Source organism: Myotis brandtii, unplaced genomic scaffold (genome assembly GCF_000412655.1).
Source record: "Myotis brandtii unplaced genomic scaffold, ASM41265v1 scaffold237, whole genome shotgun sequence".
Lineage (NCBI taxonomy): Eukaryota > Metazoa > Chordata > Mammalia > Chiroptera > Vespertilionidae > Myotis > Myotis brandtii.
In genome coordinates, this window is record NW_005358943.1 from 3,172,402 (window position 1) to 3,191,808 (window position 19,407).

The following is a 19,407-nucleotide window of genomic DNA, read 5'->3' on the forward strand; positions in this document are numbered from 1 at the left end:
ATCCGCCCTGCTCTGTGCATGACAGGGGGCGGCGCCCCAACTCCCCAATCGGCCCTGCTCTGAGCCTGACCAGGGGCTGCACTTAGGGATTGGGCCTGCCCTCTGCCACCCGGGAGCAGGCCTAAGCCAGCAGGTCGTTATCTCCCAAGGGGTCCCAGACTGTGAGAGGGCACGGGCCGGGCTGGGGGACCCCCTCTCCCCCCCCCCCCCGAGTGCACAAATTTTTGTGCACCGGGCCTCTAGTCAATAATAAGAGAGAATCATTGATTAGCTGCCTCCTGCACACCCCACACTGGGGATTGAGGCCACAACCAGAGCATGTGCCTTGACTGGGAATCGAAACAGGATCTCCTGGTTCATTGGTTGACGATCAACCACTGAGCCACACCAGCCGGGCAAGATATGAAGTTATTCTGAAGGAGAAAAATCTGTAAGGAGTTAATTGCTTCACAAACCCAGTACATTCTCAAAAAGGTCTCTGATTCCAAAATAAACGGAAGCTACAGCCACATATAAAGTCATCACATCCAGTTGGCAAAGGATTAAAGATCTTTTTCAGGGTTTCTATTCGGCAGAAATCACGAGATTGGTTTTACAGGATGTCTTCTGAGGAAGGGAAAGTCTCATTTAAAAAAAAAATTACCTTTCTTTCCAATGATGTAAAAAAAATTCCTTTGAGATAATTTGCAACTAAACAAGCAACTTGAAGTGAAAAGAAAAATGCAAACTCATTTTAAAAAACACTTCATACGCATTTTTTCTGTTAACTTCATGTTTCAAAAAATATGTATTATTTTTCGAAAAGCTGACAAAAGCTAGCATATACCCTCCTCAGCTTAACAGCCTTCCAAAGAGCACATCTAACTGCCATAAAACGCAAAAATGGATATTTAATTCAAGAGCTATATAACGTCTAGCTACCTTTTCCCTGCTGTTTCACAGCATTTCATTATTTTGTTTAATAAGTTCATCTCCTCAAGAATTTTCTCTTCACCTCATATTATTAAAAGTAATAAGTTTTTCTGGACCGGGGGTTTCCCAACAGAAAAACCAATTTATGTGTGTCCTTCAATAATGACAGGAAAAGATTATTTCCCATTATATTGCATACTTTTCATATCACCACCACAGCTTATCATTCAATAAATGTTACTCTGCAATTCTTTCCATTCCTCAAGGAAGTTTAATTTCTGCATTAACCTGTTTTCTCTGGCCAACACCTTACCAGAAAGCCTCTGTGTTGCAGCAGAATTAGTTCGTTAAAGAACCCATTTAGGAATTTCTTGTCAGTGATAAAATTGTCTTCGGTTAAGAAAAGGCCATAAAGTAAGTTTGCATCTTGATCACACATACTTACTCCCACACTCACACGCACTTTCTGTTCCCTGCACATGTTTCTCCAGGCATGTGTTCTGTTGTAATGAAAAGTAAATTAAACATTTATCTTAATAAGGGTAACTCATTCACACCTTCTGCATACGAAGACAGTTATCGGAGCTGTAACACGTATTATAAATAGCATTAGCTTTACTCTGAAGGAAGATGTGCTGGCAATAACATACCTTTTTTCCAGTTTTCCAGAAGAAATCTCTAATGGCCCGTAGCATTACTATAGCTACCGGGAAGGTGGCATTTACTGTTTCTTTTCCAGTAGAAGTCTTAATAAAATCTGATCCTAAAACACAAGGTAGAAACACTGCATGTCAATTGAAACACTTATTTTTTACACTTTTGAGTCAGTGGAAGAAATGAGTTGTGCAAATTTTTTTTTTCCTGAAGAACACAACTTTTTCAAGAATTAGTTGAAAAACTAAAAAATATATATCTCTTTAAAATAATTATTTTCATGCTTTACTATAAAATGAATTAAATTAAGCACCAAATGAATTCTCACAAACCCCCGGGGCTCTTGCCTCTATATTTCCATATCACCAGTTAAAATCAAGTTGGTTTATTTAATGCATAACTGAGATGAATAAAACAATTTTATTCCCTGTACTTAACATCATATACCACTTTACTACAAAAATGGATTGCCAACTCATTTTTCCCTCATTTCCTTATGCTTGATAAAAAGCACACAGAACAGCTGTGACAACACAAGATGAATCACCAATAGCTGATTTCCACTGCGTTGTTTGTTAATAAATGCACTGTCTTCCAACCAGATTAGGATTTTTATGAAAATCCTATGTTAGTTCATAACTTGCAAATATTTTAAATGACTTCTTGTCTCTGAAATATATCTTCTACCAATTGATGCAGTTTAACAGAATAACATAAGGAGACAAAGAAGCGATAATAACAGTTAAGATTCACCAAGGGCGATGTACCATGCACTATTCTAGGTGCTCTGAAAGTATTAACTCAGTTAATCCTCATGACAGCTGTAAAAGTTAGGTACTAAAATGACCCACTTTTTTTTTAGAGAGAGAGGAAGGGAGAGGGGGAGAGTGGGAGGGAGGGAAGAAAGGGAGGACAGAGAGAGAAAGAGAGAGAGAGAGAGAGAGAGAGAGAGAGAGAAACACTGATCAGTTGTCTCAGTTGCCTCTCATACATTCCCCGACTGGGGATCGAACCAGCGGCCTTTCGGTGCTTGGGACAACCAACTGAGCGACTCTGGCCAGAGCAAATGATCACCATTTTTAAAGAGGAAATTGAAGCACAAAATGTTAGGTAACTTGTTTGAGGTTACATAGTAAGCAGAGGAGGTAGAATTTTAACCAAAGCAATATAGCTTACCCAATATGCTACAGTGTCTCCAAGAAACTTATTTAGTTCACACAGACATATAGCCAAATACAGATTCTGTCTTTCATGTGGTTACCTATTCCTGAAATACTCAAAGTGTGGATAACAGACCAGCAGCATGGGTACCATCAGGGAACTTGTCAAAAGTGCAGACTTCTCAGGCCCTACTAGACCAACTGAATCTAAATCTGAATATCAGCGAGGCCCCTAAGTGATTCCTTTGCAAATTTACAGCCCTAGCCCATTGAATCCGTGGGTCCATAGGTAAGGCAAATCTCTGAGAATCTCTCAGGGTCTATCAAAAAAATGGCCGATGGAAGTGGAGGGAAAAAGTGGCCAAAACTTTCCCCTCTAGTTTCCATTAGAAGAGATACATCCACAACTATTTTGTGTATGGAAAGGTTCAAAAAGATATGCCTTTAGTAGGTGCACTGTGTGTAAAGCACTGTGAAAAATATAAAAAACAATATCCACACCCTTGCCCTCAAAGCCACATACATTCTACATGCAAGTGGAGGTGAACCCTAGTCCTGCGTAATCAAGTGATGAGCTAGAAGTCAGCAGATCTGGTTTCCAGCTCTAGCTCTGAAATTTACCTTCAAATTCCGTCTCCTAATCTCTGTTTTTTAAAATATATTTTTATTGATTTCATAGAGGAAGGGAGCGAGAAACAGAAACATCAAAGATGTGAGAGAAACTTTGATCTGCTGCCTCTTGCACGCCCCCCATCAAGGATCGAGTCTGCAACCTGGGCTTGTGCCCTAACCAGGAATCTAACTGTGACCTCTTGGTTCATGAGTCGATGCTCAACACTGAGCCACATCAGCTGGGGCCTAATCTCTCTCATCTGCAAAATAGATCTGGAAATTCTTACTGGCTTCATATTTGAGGAATCAAAAGAGACAATCTATGTGAAAGCACTCTGGAAACTGTTAAGCGTTATACACATGCGAACGGAGTGAAGACCTGGGTAGGGTTGCAGTCTAGAAATACCATAGGAATTCTGACATATTGGAACAGTTCAGTGGAAGCCTTCTTTTCTTTGGGTCTGTAGGTAGGCCCATGTGGGGAAAATGGAGACATAATTGTCACGAATACATTCATTCAACAAATATTGACTAAGTGCTTTCTATGCTCTAGGCCAGTGGTCGGCAAACTCATTAGTCAACAGAGCCAAATATCAACAGTACAACGATTGAAATTTCTTTTGAGAGCCAAATTTTTTAAACTTAAACTATATAGGTAGGTACACTGTGATTAACTTAGAGTACTCCTAAGGCTTAGGAAGAGCCACACTCAAGGGGCCAAAGAGCCGCATGTGGCTCGCAAGCCGCAGTTTGCCGACCATGGCTCTAGACTCTTCTAGATGCTGGGAATAGACCACTAAACAAAACAGACCAAGTTCCTGCCCTTGTGATAATTTCTGGAAGAGGAAGACAATAAGCTTAAATATGTAACAAAAGCCAGGTGGAGATAAGTGCCATGAAACAAATAAGCAATGTAACAGGAGAGAGTGGCGGATTTGAGGAGAGAGAGCCATATTTAAATAGAGTCCTCATAAAGCATCTCAGATGAGTGAAATGCAGAGAGTGAAGAAGGGGAATCTGTGAAAAGAGCCTTGCAAGAAGGAAACCAGAATCTGTCACCCTCTTCACATTGCTTCTCTCCCCTGTGTGAGCTGAAGCTTCCTCTGCCTCTCCTACAAGAACATTTGTGATGGTACTGAGGGACCACCTGGATAATCCAGAACAATCACTTCATCTCAATGTCCTTAATTTAACCACATCAGCAAAATCCTTTTTTTCCCAAGTAAGCTAATATTCACAGGCTCTGGGGATTAGGATGTGGACATACGTTTGGGATCCATTATCAGCTTACCACCTTTCCCAATCTGTATACCTTTTATCCCATTTTCTTGTCTTATTGCCTCAGGTCGGACTTCCAGGACAATGTTGAACAGAAGCTGTGTGAGAGAACAGCCTTCCTTGTTCTTCAGGGGAACTTAGGGGGCAAGCATCTAGTTTCTCATCGTAAGTACGTTAGAGGACCTTTGTTTCCAGATGTTCTTTATCAAGCTGAGGCTGTTCCCCTCTATTCCAAGTTTGCTGAGAATTTTTATTATGAATAGGTGTTGAAATCCATCCAATGCCTAATCTGTATCAACTATATGATCCTATGACTTTTCTTTCTTACATTATTGATACAGTGGACTACATTACAGCAAGCCAGTCTTGAATCTCTATAAAGTAAATCCCATTTCGTTGTGGTGTATAATTATTTTTATACGTTGTTGGCCTCATTTTACTAATACGTTGTTGAAGATGTTTGCATCTATGTTCATGAGTGATATTGATCTATAGTTTTCCTTTCTTGTAATGCCTTTATCTGGATTTGGTATTAGGGCAGGGGTGGGCAAACTTTTTGACTCGAGGGCCACAATGGGTTCTTAAACTGGACCGGAGGGCGGGAACAAAAGCATGGATGGAGTGTTTGTGTGAACTAATATAAATTCAAAGTAAACATCATTACATAAAAGGGTACGGTCTTTTCTTTTTTTAGTTTTATTCATTTCAAACGGGCCGGATCTGGCCCGCGGGCTGTAGTTTGCCCACGGCTGTATTAGGGTAATGATGGTCTCACAGTCTCTATTATTTTCTGGAAGAGACTGTAGAGAATTGATATTTCTTCCTTCAATGTTTGGTAGAATTCACCAGTGAAATCATCTAGAGCTGAATTTCATTTTTGTATGGTTATATTATTTTTATTTAATAATTTAGAGTTATTAAATAATTATTTTAAAACATTCTATAATTTAAATATTTTATAAAATAGATTAAAAGTAAAATAATTTCTTCAATAGTTATAGACTTATTCAGACCTTTTCTTTTTGGGTGAGTGTTGGTTGTTTATATCTTTGATCTATTTAATCTAAGTTATTCAATTGTGGACACACAGTATTCCTTTATTATTGTTTTAATGTTCGTAGGAAGAGTAATGATACTCCTTTCATTTGTAATATTAATTTATGTCTTTTATCTTTTATTCTTGGGTAGTCTGTCTACGAGTTTATCAATTTTATTGATTTTTTTAAAAAAACAGCTTTTAGGGTTTTTTATTTTTCTGTGTTTTTTTTTTGTTTTCAATTTCATTGATTTCTTCTCTGATTTTTATTTCTTTTGTTCTGCTTGCCTTAGGCTTGCATTGTTGTTCTTTCTCTATTTTCCTAAGATAGAAGGCTGAAGTTATTGATTTTAGACCATTCCTTTTTTTAAAATATATATACCTAATGTTATAAATTTCTCTCTAGGCAATGTTTTAGCATTGTAGAGTCTGCTTTTTTGACAATCTTCTTTTCATTGCTAGATTTAGACCATTATCATTTAAAGCTATTATTGATTTAGTTGAATTAATATCTATAGTTTATAAATTTTCTATTTATTGTGTTTTATCTTTATTAAATGTTACACCTCTTTTTCTGCCTGCTCTGGCTTTAACTGAACATTTTATATAATCCCATTTTATGTCCTTGCAGCATATCAGTTAAATTTCTTTTGTACTTTTTTTTTATTGGTTGTCCTAGAGTTTCCAATATACATTTTGACAATCTAAGTCTACCTTCAAATAACACTGTACCACCATACAAGTATTTCAGGTACCTTTTAACAAAATATTCCTAATTCCTCCCTTCTGTTCCTTAGAATATTTCACTCTTCTATTTGGTATACTTACCCAATACATTGTTACTGTCATTACTTTAAATAGTTATCTTTTAGATCAATTGAAAGAGAAAAATTATGTTTACTCTTCATTTATTCTTTCTTTGACATTCTTCCCGTTTTAATATAGATCAGAGTTTCTGATTTACATCATTGCCCTACTCCTAACATTTCTTTTAACATTTCTTACAGGGCAGATCTGCTGACAACAAATTCCCTCAGTTTCTGTATGTCTAAGCTCCTTCACTTTTAAAGGATAATCTCACTGGACATAGATTTCTAGGTTGGTGAGGTTTTCCCCTCTCAATACTTTAAGTATTTCACTCTATTCACTTCTTGCTGACATGGTTTCTAGTAAGAAGACCACTGTAATTATTTCCATTTTTGTCTATCAGTATTTTCTTTCTGTTTTTTAATTCAAGATTTTCTATTTGCCCTTGGTTTCCTTGCATTGGAACATGATATATCTAGGTGTAATTTTTTAAAATATTTATCCTGCTAGGTGTTCTCTCAACTTCCTGGATCTGTGGTTTGGCATCTGTCATTAATTTTGGAAAATTCTTAACCATTACTACTTCAAATATGTTGTCTGCTCCATTTCTTATTTTTCTTCTGGTATTCCAATTACACATATGTCACACCGTTTGAAATTGTCCCAAAACTTTTAGAAACTCTGTTCCGTATTTTTCAGCCTTTTTTTTTTTTCCTCTCTTTCTTTATATTTCACTTTATGGGGCTTCCCTTGACCTATCTTCATGATCACTAGTACTTTCCACAGTCTACTGGTGAGCCCGTCTACTAATGGGCTCAATCCTGCCCACTGATGAGCCCATAAGGCATTCTTCATTTTTTGTTCGTGCTTTTTATTTCCAGCATTTCCTTTTGATTATTTCTTAAGAGTTTCCATCACTCTGTTTACATTACTTTTCATTTTTTCATGCTACTTTTTTCCCTAACATTAATTATAGCTATTTTAAATTTCTCTTTCTGATAATTCCAACTTCTCTTTTACATTTGAATCTGATTGTAATGCTTGCTTTGTCTCTACAGATTATGGGGGTTTTTGTATGTGTGTGTCTTTTGTTGTAGTTAATCCTCACCTGAGGATACTTTTCCATTGATTTTCAGAGAAAGTGAAAGGAAGGGGGAGAGACAGAGAGAGAGAAACATTGTTGCGGGAGAGACACATCATTTGGTAGCCTCTTGCTCTGCTCTGACTAGGGCTGGGGATCGAGCCTGCAACCGAGGTACATGCCTTGCCTCTTGCTCGTGCTCTGACTAGGGCTGGGATCGAGCCTGCAACCGAGGTACGTGCCTTTGACTGAGAGCCAATGCTCCATCCACTGAGCCAAACCAGCTAGAGCCAAACTGTACTTTTTCTTGCCTTTTAGCATCTCTTATAATTTTAGCTGAAAGCTGGATATGACATATTGGGTAATAGGATACAACTATGATATAAACAGGCCTTTGGTGTGAGATTTTATGTTAATCTGGCTAGGAGTTGGGCTATGCTTAATGTTTGCTATAGCCATAGGTACCAGAGTATTTAAATCCTATAGTATCTTTGTTTTTTCTTCCCTGCTTACTTAGGGCTTCCTAAGTATTCCTCCTCAGGTAGTCTATGTTTTTTCTTTTAGCTCTGTCACTGTAATCCACAGGATTATTGGAGCCCCATTACTGTGATAGTAATGTATGGGGGAGAGGAAATCCTATGTAATAAAAGCCTAATATGCAAATTGCCCCCTCGGGAGTTCGACCACTCGCTATTACGTGCACTGACCACCAGGAGGCAGCGCGGAACATGGTGGGTGTCGGCGACAGGGAGCTGGCAGCAGGCAGTGGGCAGCAGTGGAGGCACTGCTGGCCCTGATGGGCCCCAATGAGAGCAGGACTGTGGTGGGATGGTGGAGCAGATGAGTGGGTGGCACCAGGCCAAAGCAGGGTGCCAGGCAGGGATGCGGGGCTGCAAGGCTGGGGGCACGAACTGAGGCCCAATTGCCGCAGGCCACCCCGAGGCACCCCACCTGTGCATGAATTCATGCACAGGGCCTCTAATATTTTATAATCTTATAATTAAATATCAGTCTTTTACTAGTAGTTGGCCTGTGCCACTGGGCTGTAACCTTCACAAATGTGTCCTAGCCTTTCTCCCCCACTTTGGGGAGGTAGGAAGACTAGAAGACAAATGCCCTCCCAGGTAAGATAAGACTCTAGTAAAGATTTAGGCCTTTGTTAAGCAGAACACTCTGGACATATTTTGCAATGATTATCTTCCCCTTCCTTGCCAGAACCAAGTCCTTTCTTAGCTTTTCACTGTGAGAATCTGGGGCTCCTGGAGGTGAAACCCACAAAAGTATTGGGGTTACACTAAGCTTCCAACAATTTGTGAAATTTACCACCTAAGTGTTCTTACCAGTGTATGATTCTAGCAAGTAAGCAGATCTCGATTGTGACTCTTAGGGTTTCCCTGTCTTTCCAGATTTCAAGGGGGCAGTTTGCCCTACTACCTAAGTTATTTGACAGGTCTTAGAAAAGTCACTGATTTTCCTTTTATTTGGCTTTTTCGTGTTCTAAAGAACAGGAATGACAACTTCCAAATTCCCTACATGTTGAAGCTAAAACCAGAAGTCCTTAAATATTAAGAGCAGCCTTTATTATTTAGAAATCAGATATGGATGGAGATACAATTATGTATGGTATTTAAGGTATTTTAGACATATGCCAAGAAACTATCATAGTCAAGTAGAACTGGGAAGATTCAGAGAGATTCACTTTATCTAGAATATGGGATAGGTAGAATTTGGTACAAACCCTGAAGGAGAATAAAGAAGAGAGGAATAGAAGAACAACACCATCAGAAGAAACACAAGCATAGAAAATATAAGACACATCCAAAGAATAACAAATGGATCCATCAAAGGAATCTCTGTGAGGGGCAGGGAGCATGGGGGTTGGGGGATAGTGATATTTGGTGTGAGTGTGTCAATGTGTGTTTTGGAACATCCTATATAATAAAAGCCTAATATGCAAATTGTCCCCTCAACCGGGAGTTCGACCAGGAGTTCAGCCAGGGGGTGGGGCCAGTCGGCTAACCGCCTGTGGCCCCTCCCCCTGGCTGGCCCACCCTGGCCAGTGGTGGTAGGCAGCCGGGGGAAGGGAGACCCCAGCTGGCAGCCAGCAGCCACTAGGGACCCTACCCATGCACAAATTTCGTGCACTGGGCCTCTAGTGTGACTATAAAAATCCCTTAGGAAACATGAGGTCTGTCCCCTGAAATCAGTGTTTAAGATGCTAAATTTGGTGTCTAGTTAGATGGGAGGAGGAAAGACAATGGAGAGTCAGAGATCACACAAGAGACTAACAGGCATGCAGGCACCACTGGCTATTTCTGTAAACCCAGGAATAAGACTTAGCTTTCATCACACAAAATACTATAGAAAGTACATTAGTATTATACTAGTGTCAAAAAAAACAATGGACTTTCCAATGGGACTAAGCGGGCACACACTTTTGTTTTACTTCTCATTTTAATATTGCTTCCTTTGCCCCTCTGCTAAAACAAAATTACCTTAGAGAAATAAATGCTAGATTTAGAATATCCAACACCACAGAACACCATAGACTCTCCTCAGAGCTTATGTAAATCCAACCTTAACCAAGCTCACTTCTGCTCAGCTTGGGGAAAAAGACCTTATGAGAAAATATCTCACAATTAGAATAGCTACCCATATAAATGTTCTCTCATCAGTGCCCACAATTTCAATGAAATGACTAACTTAGAAGATGAAAGGCCTGGAAGTCAAAAGTAACACATTAAATAGGCTAGTATTCAACTGTAATTAGTTGAAATTAAAATTAATAATAAATTTATAGTATTATATCAAAACGTATTTTTTTCTTTTCCTAATTTGAAATCTCTAGCACAATACTTTTTTGTGGTCTAAAGCAACTCAAAGCTTTTCTAAGGCCCATAATTACAAGTCTCCACGGTACAGTTTCATTAAAAACTTTCATTAAACAACAGCTGCCCTTGTATATGGTCTTCTAATCAATTTGGTCAAACAGAATGACTTCTAATCAGCTGTTGATAAAAATAGAAGATGAAATTTTAATTCTAATAGATTAACCACAAACTCAAGACAGTCTTCAAAATCCATCTAGCTCTATTCTCCAGTGGATTTAATGACTATTCAGCAACTCATTACTAAATAGAACAAGATGAACATTTTCCAGTTCATTAAAGAAATGTACTATGTATTTTTGCATTGTCCTCATGATTCGTTACAGGGAGTCTTAATTACAAGATAATGGATAATGGTTATTAAATGCAGACTGCAGTAATGAAGCTCTATTCATTTGCGAACCTCAGAGACTGCAAAGAGAAGAAAATAAAATTACTAGCTTCAAAAGATTAACGGATCAAATTATTATTCAATTTTGAAAATCTCATTCAGACTTCATAGAAACAAGAGGAGATTAAAAACTAGTATTAAGACCAAAGTAGTACATTTAAAAAAATAATATCTTAAGGCTATTACTGCATAATAAGCTTCAGATGTGATTATTAGAAAAACATATAGCTAACAATGGGAAAACATACATTTTTATTTCCTGAACAACTCTTATTTATGAGATAGGAAGTTACTAGTAGAATCTTAAAGAGAGTCTTGGTGAACATGGGAGACATATGCTACTATGCTACAAAAGAACAGCACAATGGAAGGTATTATTAACATTTTATACCTCACTAATGACAACAGGATTAAAATCAACTGCTGCTTGAGAAAGCTTGTCATTAAGTGGAATTCATGCCAACCCAATAATAAGAGCTTCTGGGCACATTACTCATTAGCACTGTGTTTTCTATCATTCTCTAAAAAAATTCCCGATTAAAGTTAGCAAGAGAGTTTTCTGTGGTGATTCTGAAACTAATTTATACTTGCACTCTGCAATGGGACAGCTTTTCTTTTTTAATCCTCACCAGAGGATATGTTTTTATTGAACCCACAACCCAAGCATGTACCCTGAATGGGAATTGAACTGGCAATCTTTTGGTGCACAGGACAATGCACAACCAACTGAGCCACTCTGGCTGGGCAAGGACACCTTTAAAAAAATATGTGTGTGTGTGTGTGTGTGTGTGTGTGTGTGTGTGTGTGTGTGTGTGTGTGTGTGTATTTTTTCTCCTATATATTTACATTGTACAAAAGTATGAAGCCCCAGCCTGGCTGGTGTGGCTCAGTTGGTTGAGTGTCTTCCCATGCACCAGGAGGTTGGCAGTTCAGGTTCAATTCCAGTTCAATTCCAGGTCAGGGCACATGCCTGGGTTGTGGGCCCGATCCCCAAATTAAAACATATTCTTTGATATTATATTCTTTCACTCAACAAAGGCCTGAAAATAATTTGGGGAGAGATAAGGACCCAGTATTATGGTTGAAGAACTGGCCAAAGATGAAAGCAGAAGACCCCTGAGGGGTATCAATATGGTGCTGATACTCAGTCTAGAGACCAATTATACCACAAAGACATTCTTACATGACCCAGAGAGAATAGCTAACCTTGTAAACAAGAGGGGAACATTTTCTAAAAGAGAGAGAGAGAGAGAGAAAAAAAAAAACATAAGAAGGAAAGAAAAAATAAATAAAAACACCTGCTCTCTCAGTTCTTTCCTTCATCCTGAATAGTGAGCTCTGGAAATACTTCTCAGCTGGCCCAGCCTATCACATGAGAAAGGCAACAGCACTGCATAATTAAGCAGTAAGGCATGTTCAAGCTCAATGGCAATCAGAAAGCAATCACAATCTCAGAGGCAGAAAAAATCCCAAATACCCCTAGGGGAAGATTAGCTCATGATAACCACATTCCTTGTAGTGCCTTCGCCTCAATAAAAATAAAAATGTGGCCAGTTAAAATAATGCAAAACAGTAGGATTCAAATGGAATACAAGGTGGGGACTCTGACTATATAATACTTGGTAATTGACAGTAATGTCGCTGGGAGAATATCTTAAACAATTATGTTAACCATACAAAGATATGTGGTGGAATCTCTTGCCACAAACAAGAGTCCTTGAGTTATGTCTAATGCTACGAGTTCCCCTTCCCTTCTAAAATGTAGCTATTTAAAATGAGCTTCAGAACTGTAATAATACCAGAGGTGAGTTACTCATCAATGCAAATATCTATTTTAGAGTGGATTTAAATTTTTCAAACAACTCTAAAATGTCTGTTTGTTTTTTACAAATTTGGAAAAATAAAAGAGTTATTTAATTCAAATGTTTACAAGGCCATACTGTCCGCATTTTAGACCAAGAGTCAAACTGGGAAATAACAGAATGTCTCCTAAACCAAGCTCTATACAGCCTCTAATTTTTAATATTGCATTGGTGCTCCTGAGGGTGTTTACAAATATCTAAATAGAGTTAACTGTTCAGAAATGGGTTCCTAAAATATGCTGCACTTCTTGGTTCTCACCTCTCTCCCCTCCCTCCTCCTTCTTTTGAGTAAGTTTATCAAGGAAGAAGAGTTAGGGGTGAATCCTAGAAGATCTGTAATTAAAACAAGGGGTCTGAAATTACAAAGTGGGGATAGCTGCACAATGCTGTGAATGTACTAAAAAACCCTGAACTGTACACTTTCAAGGGTGAGTTTTATGTCATGGCAATTACATCTCAATCCTATATAATAAAAGCCTAATATGCTAAGTGTCCAGTCATCCGTTCAACCAATCAAAGTGTAATATGCTAATGGTATGCTAAGGCCGCTCAACCGCTCGCTATGACGTGCATTGACCACCAGGGGCCAGACAGTCGACTGGTTGACCAGTCGCTATGACATGCACTGACCACCAGGGGGCAGACACTCCGACTGGTAGGTTAGTTTGCTGCTGGGGTTCGGCCAATCGGGACTGAGCGAGACAGGTCAGACAGGCCCTGGAGCCCTACCGCGATCCCTCCCCAGCTGGCCAACCTCCCGCATCCCTCCCTGGCCCCAAGCGTGCACTAGTGGGGTCCCTCGGCCTGGCCTGCACCCTCTCACAATCCAGGACCCCTCGGGGATGTTGGAGAGCCAGTTTCAGCTCAATCCCGCAGGCCAGGCCAAGGGACCCCACTGGTGTAGGAATTCGTGCACCGGGCCTCTAGTTTAATGATAATCACATAATAGATCCCCAGCCCTGACTGTGCACCGGTGGGGTCCCTTGGCCTGGCCTGCGCCCTCTCGCAATCCGGGACCGCTCGGGGGATGTTGGAGAGCCGGTTTTGGCCCGATCCTGCAGGCCAGGCCAAGGGATCCCAAATTCGTGCACCGGGCCTCTAGTTTAAAATAAAAAAGGAAGTGTGTTCATGAGGGAGAAAGGGGGTAAAAACTAAGTAAAGCTAACTCTGAGTAAAATTATCAATTAGTTAACAAATCAAGTATATATAGTCATCTGGACCTTCACCCCTTTTTCTGGTCTCATGTCTAAAGGCTACTCCTAATTTTGATTTGCACTTCCCTAATAGCTAGTGAAGTTGAACACCTTTTCATATATCTGCTGGCCACTTGTATGCCTTCTTGGAGGGATGTCTGTTTAGGTCCTCTGCCCATTTTTTAATTGGGTTGGTTGTTTGGTGTTGAGTTGTATGAGTTTTTTATATATTTTGAATAGTAACCCCTTGTCGGAGCTGTTGTTTGCAAATACCATCTCCCATTCGGTTGGTTGCCTTTTTGTTTTGTTGGCAGTTTCTTTTGCTGTGCAGAATCTTTTTAGTTTGATACAGTCCCATTCATTTATCTTTGCCTTTACTTTCCTTGCCTTTAGGATCAAATTCATAAAATCCTCTCTAAGACCAAGGTCCAAAAGTCTAGTACCTATGTTTTCTTCTATGTAATTTATTGTTTAAGGTCTTATATTTAGGTCTTTGATCCATTTTGAATTAATTTTTGTACATGGGGAGAAGATTCTGTCTTTAATTCATGACAAGATCTAGCACTGTGTCTTGGGAGACAGAAAAGGCAATAAAGCTGGAGCCAGAAGAGCTGGGTTCAAATAATGACTATATGTGATCTCTAATCGTCATTAATGATTATAACATACCAGTAACATTTAGTCATCATTGGTCTAAACAGACATGGTTATTTATTGATGTTTTACTCTGGAAATAAGGTTAACCAAATGAAGAGCATTCATATCCAAGCATTAAACTACTTAAAATATTACTTTTGAAGAAAAATACTTCAACACATCTATCATTATCTATACTAATAAAAGGGTAATATGCTAATTAGACTGGATAGACCAGATGTCTTCTGGGCATCCTTCTGGACAAAGCCACAGCAGTTGTGAGGGCCGAGGAGGGCCGAGGAGGCCCGGCAGCAGCGGTGACTGCTAGGGCAGGCAGTGGCAGCAGCAGCGGGGTGGTCCTTCTGGACAAAGCCACAGCAGTTGTGAGGGCCAAGGAGGGCCCGGCAGCAGGGATGACTGCTAGGGCAGGCAGTGGCAGCAGCAGCGGGGTGATGGGGGTGGCACCTTCCCCTGATCGGCCCAGTCGCCTCCCACAGAGAAACAGGCCTAAGCCGTCAGTAGGACATCCCCTGAGGGCTTCTGGACTGTGAGAGGGGGAAGGCCGGGCTGAGGGACCCCCCGCCCCTGCCCCTGCCCAGTGCACAAATTTTCATGCACTGGGCCTCTAGTACTTTCTTAAACAGATTTTTAGCCCTAGCTGGTTTTGCTCAGTGGTTAGTGTAGGCCCACAGACTGAAGGGTCCCAGTTTGATTCTGGTCTCAGTTGCAGGCTCAATCCCCGGCTCCCATCGGGGCACATGCAGGAGACAACCAATCTCACATAGATGTTTCTCTCTCTCTGTCTCTCCCCTCCCTCTTTTCCACTCTAAAAATCAATGAAAAAAAAATCATCTGGTGAGGATTAATGAACAAACAAACAAACAAAAAAGATTTTTCAAGAGTGATAGCAACACTGAGAATTTCATGCTATCCAAAGAGAGAATTTTTATTTAAGGGCCTTTTAGGACCAGTTCAACGATGCCAGCTGGGAGTCACCAACTTTGCCTTGTGCACAGTCCAAGACTATACTGTCTAAGGTGGCAGTCACTCGCCAATGTGGCTACTGAGCACTTGCAAAGTGGTTCATCCAAACTGGGATGTGCTATAAGTATGAAATACACAGAGTTTTGAAAACTTAGTACAAAAATGAGAATATAAAATATCTCACTAATACTTTTTACATGGATTACAAACTGAAATGATATTGTGGATTTATTGGGCTAAATAAAATTTATAATTACTTTCACCCATTTCTTTTTGCTTTACTAAAGTGGCTATTAAGAATTTTTAAAATTATATATCTCTGTTAGGCAGGAATGGTCCAGAGCTTCAATGAGACACTGAAATCTGTATTCACCCTGCCTAAGCTACAATTTGATGCCCTTTTAAACTAATATCCTTGAAGTGTTGGTTTTCATTTATTTAGGAAAAATAAAAAAGGCTTAAATCTGCCCAGAGGTAGAGTAAGAAGTTCCCTGGTAACAGCACTTAACTATTCTCTCTCATTCAAAGAATTCAGTTCTGTCCCCATATTGGAATACTTCACTCAACAAACAAAAGCTCTGTAATTAACTGGACCTGCCTTCCCTAAAGCAGCCAATATCTGTTTGGGGAACATAAGAACACGCCCCTATGTCTTATACCCAATCCTAATCATATACAGTAGAGGCATTCTAGTAAACACAATTTTCTCTGTCTTGAACATTTTCATTGGTTTCAATGCCTCTTATGGATTAGCACCCTGGGAACCTGGCCAGCTGGCTGGCCCTTTAATCCTGTTTGGAATTGGCCTTGCTTTCCGTTTTCAAACACACAGGAATAACTCTAAACCACACTTACCAACTCATGACTGCATGTGACTTGTGCTCACAGCTCTGTGCTCAAGCCAACCACTCTCTCTCCCAATCTTTCAACATCCACTCAATTAATACTCACTGAGCACCTACTATGTGCTAGTACTATTGTATGAACTGGGGACACAACAGTATACATGATAAGAACTCCCTTAATGGGCCGCTGTTACAGGCAACACTCCCTTAATGGGCCTCTGTTAAAGGCAAGACTGACTCAGTTATAGAAGTTATTTGTTTTCTGTCTGGCTATCTAAAGAAAAAAAACCTCTGTCTCCATCACATTACCCTCTGTTTTCAAGAGAGCTGGTGGCACTGCTGAAAAGGAAAAAATGAGATTCATGACATTAGACTGGTACCCGATGATCAAAAGAAAATGCCAGACGTGCCCACAGGCACTGTTACTATATAGGTATCATGGTTTGGATAAAACAGCAAAGGGTTTTAGACTCAATATAAAATGAAAACATCAACCTGCAAATCAAGTTACTGATGCCAGATGCCTCAACATCAAAATGCTTTCCTTTTGGGGCCGGCTTGTTACAGCTGAACTTACTGGTGTAGGAATTTATTATGTTAAAGCAAATGTCCTCTACTGATACGTTATTTTAAAGTCATCTTATCTTGAAATGACACAACCATATCTAACGCATTCTTTTTTCCTTCTCATTTGCTGGGAGAAAAGAAGGAGATGGAACCTCAATAAGAGGTAAAATGTGATTTGGTATCGCTATATATACTTTGGCGAATAAGAGTAAAATGAAGATGCATTTTAACAAAATAACAGGCTAGATATGCTTTAAACAACTGGATTTCATTTGGATTGTGCTTCCCATTGTCACAGGCAAGTTTGGAATATACAGTATACATTAACATTAAAAGTCAGGTATGCTTGTGTGGAATCTATTAACTTGAGAGAAAATGACTCAAATTGAAGAAATAGCTGCTTAAAATGGATTTAGAAATATATTTTACTGAACAAAGCAAGCTAGAAAATTAGGCTACTTTATCAGGATTAGAAGAGTGCTGTGAATTTTAAACACAAAGCTTTTAAAAACAATGCAGAACATGGTTGAGCTTATCCTGCCTCAATGTCATCATCAATCTTTTTTTCAGTAACAGATGATGTCTGTAGAGTTACTTTTTACAATGACCTGTCTTTCATAAAAAATAAAAATAAAAATCTGTGTTAATTTTTCTGCAGGGAGTTTTATCTCCCGGTGATTGTTTCACTGTACCTGGAGACGCACACACTTTCCATTAGCAGATCTCTAGATGGTGAACCTTGAAAAAGCTCTGAATGGGAACTATTCACCATATGCAGCTCTTGGCCTGGCCATGTAGGTTATTGCAGTCACCACTTACCAACCACTTATAAAGACAATGCTGCCACTCTCCTACTGCTCACAACCATTGTCAAGTTAAAATCCTGTCTCTATTTTCCAACTAGTCACGACTTGATTTTTATCTGTATTCCTCTGCACTCAGCCACCACCAGAGGCCTTGACTCCTCAACAAAAGAGGTACACGTTGGCAAAGGAGGCCCAGCGAATCTCCTCTATGGTAAGAATCTGATCAGAGAGGGTCACCTCAAACTTTTGCCAAGTCATGGGCCTCATCGGAATATGAGAATCATTCACAAATTCCTGAAAACACATAAGGCAAGGAGAAAGGATGGGAAAGAGAAGTTTGTGAATTAGGCAGGAAGAACGGTCCTGACCTAGACTCCGAAAAAGTTATGAATTAATACAGCATGCCTACAAGCTGGATCCATTTTGCATATTCACTAGAAATCATCTAGGATTCCCTGGATATCAGACTGTCCGTTTTCGACAGTTTTAAATAGAAATTATATATAACCATATGGTAATGATGTGTATTTCAGAGAAATAGTTTACATTACACACTTAATACAGAGGTTTTATCTGCCTCTCACAGAACTTCCTATTAGAAGGCTAACAGGATTGATTAAAGGCTATTCATTTTTAGGAGATTTCCCTCATCAGAAAACAGAATATAAATAGTTTCTTAATATCTATAGATATTTACCTACCTTCCTTTTAAACCCACATTTAAAAGTTCTAACACATATTACTACCTGTATAACTGCTTTGAGTGTGGCATTTATTTCCTCCCCCTCAAGTACATGTTATGTCATAGGTGTAATTTCTCCCAGCTATTTCAGGGGAGGTATTAAATGTCAAAATCCAAAGTGAATACATACGTAACTTAAAAATGTAAAATCTCAGCCAAAAAAATATTTCAGCTGTTAAGTTTATTACCAAAAATGGGAAATGAAATTCACAATGATAACCTATAAGGTAAAAAGGCATTTAGAAAATGGAATTAGAGACAGTTGCTGGCCATCCATTTACTTATGCTTCTGACAAAAAAAAAATCATAAATTTGCTCTGGAGAAAGAAGGTTTTCCGTGTGGACTTGGCCCAGCTTTTTATATTTAATACATGAAAACTAAAGAGCACAAAAATGTTTAAGTGTGAAGGGCTAAGAAGTGTTGAAATGCAGAATGGAAAGATAAGACAGGTTTGCTGTGGCATTTTTCATCTCAAAACCTTCAACTGCTTACAGAATAAAACTCTAGCATTTCTACTCTTCAGGATCTGAATTTAGCTAATATTCCATTGGTGCCTTCTGCTACTCACCCTAAAGTATCTTGGGTTCTAGCAAATTCTGAATAATAATAATAATAATAATAATAATAATAAAAAACAAGCCCAGCTGGTGTGGCTCAGTGGTTGAGTGTTGACCCATGAACCAGAGGTCACAATCCAATTCCAGGTCAGGGCATATGTCTGGGTTGCAAGCTCGATCCCCAGTAGGGGGTGTGCAGGGGATAGCTAATAGATGATTTTCTCATCACTGATGTGTCTAACTCTCTCTCCCTCTCCCTTCCTCTCTCTGAAATCAATAAAAAAGCATATGTTTAAAATAATAATAATAATCTACACTAATAAAAGACAAACATGCAAATTGACTGTACCTTTGCTACACCTTAAGCCACGCCCACCAGCCAATCAGAGCGACTA

At 39.3% G+C, this 19,407-nt stretch overlaps 1 protein-coding gene across 1 annotated transcript in view; it reads right to left on the reverse strand.

Moving 5' to 3' along the window:
* The window catches only part of DERA (deoxyribose-phosphate aldolase (putative)), a 70,149-nt gene that overhangs the window by 5,720 nt on the left and 45,022 nt on the right, over positions 1 to 19,407 (reverse strand). The window contains exon 7 of the mRNA XM_014540138.1: positions 1,563 to 1,675. Within this exon, the coding sequence (XP_014395624.1) occupies positions 1,563 to 1,675 (113 nt within the window). The remainder of the gene's footprint in view (positions 1 to 1,562; positions 1,676 to 19,407) is intronic.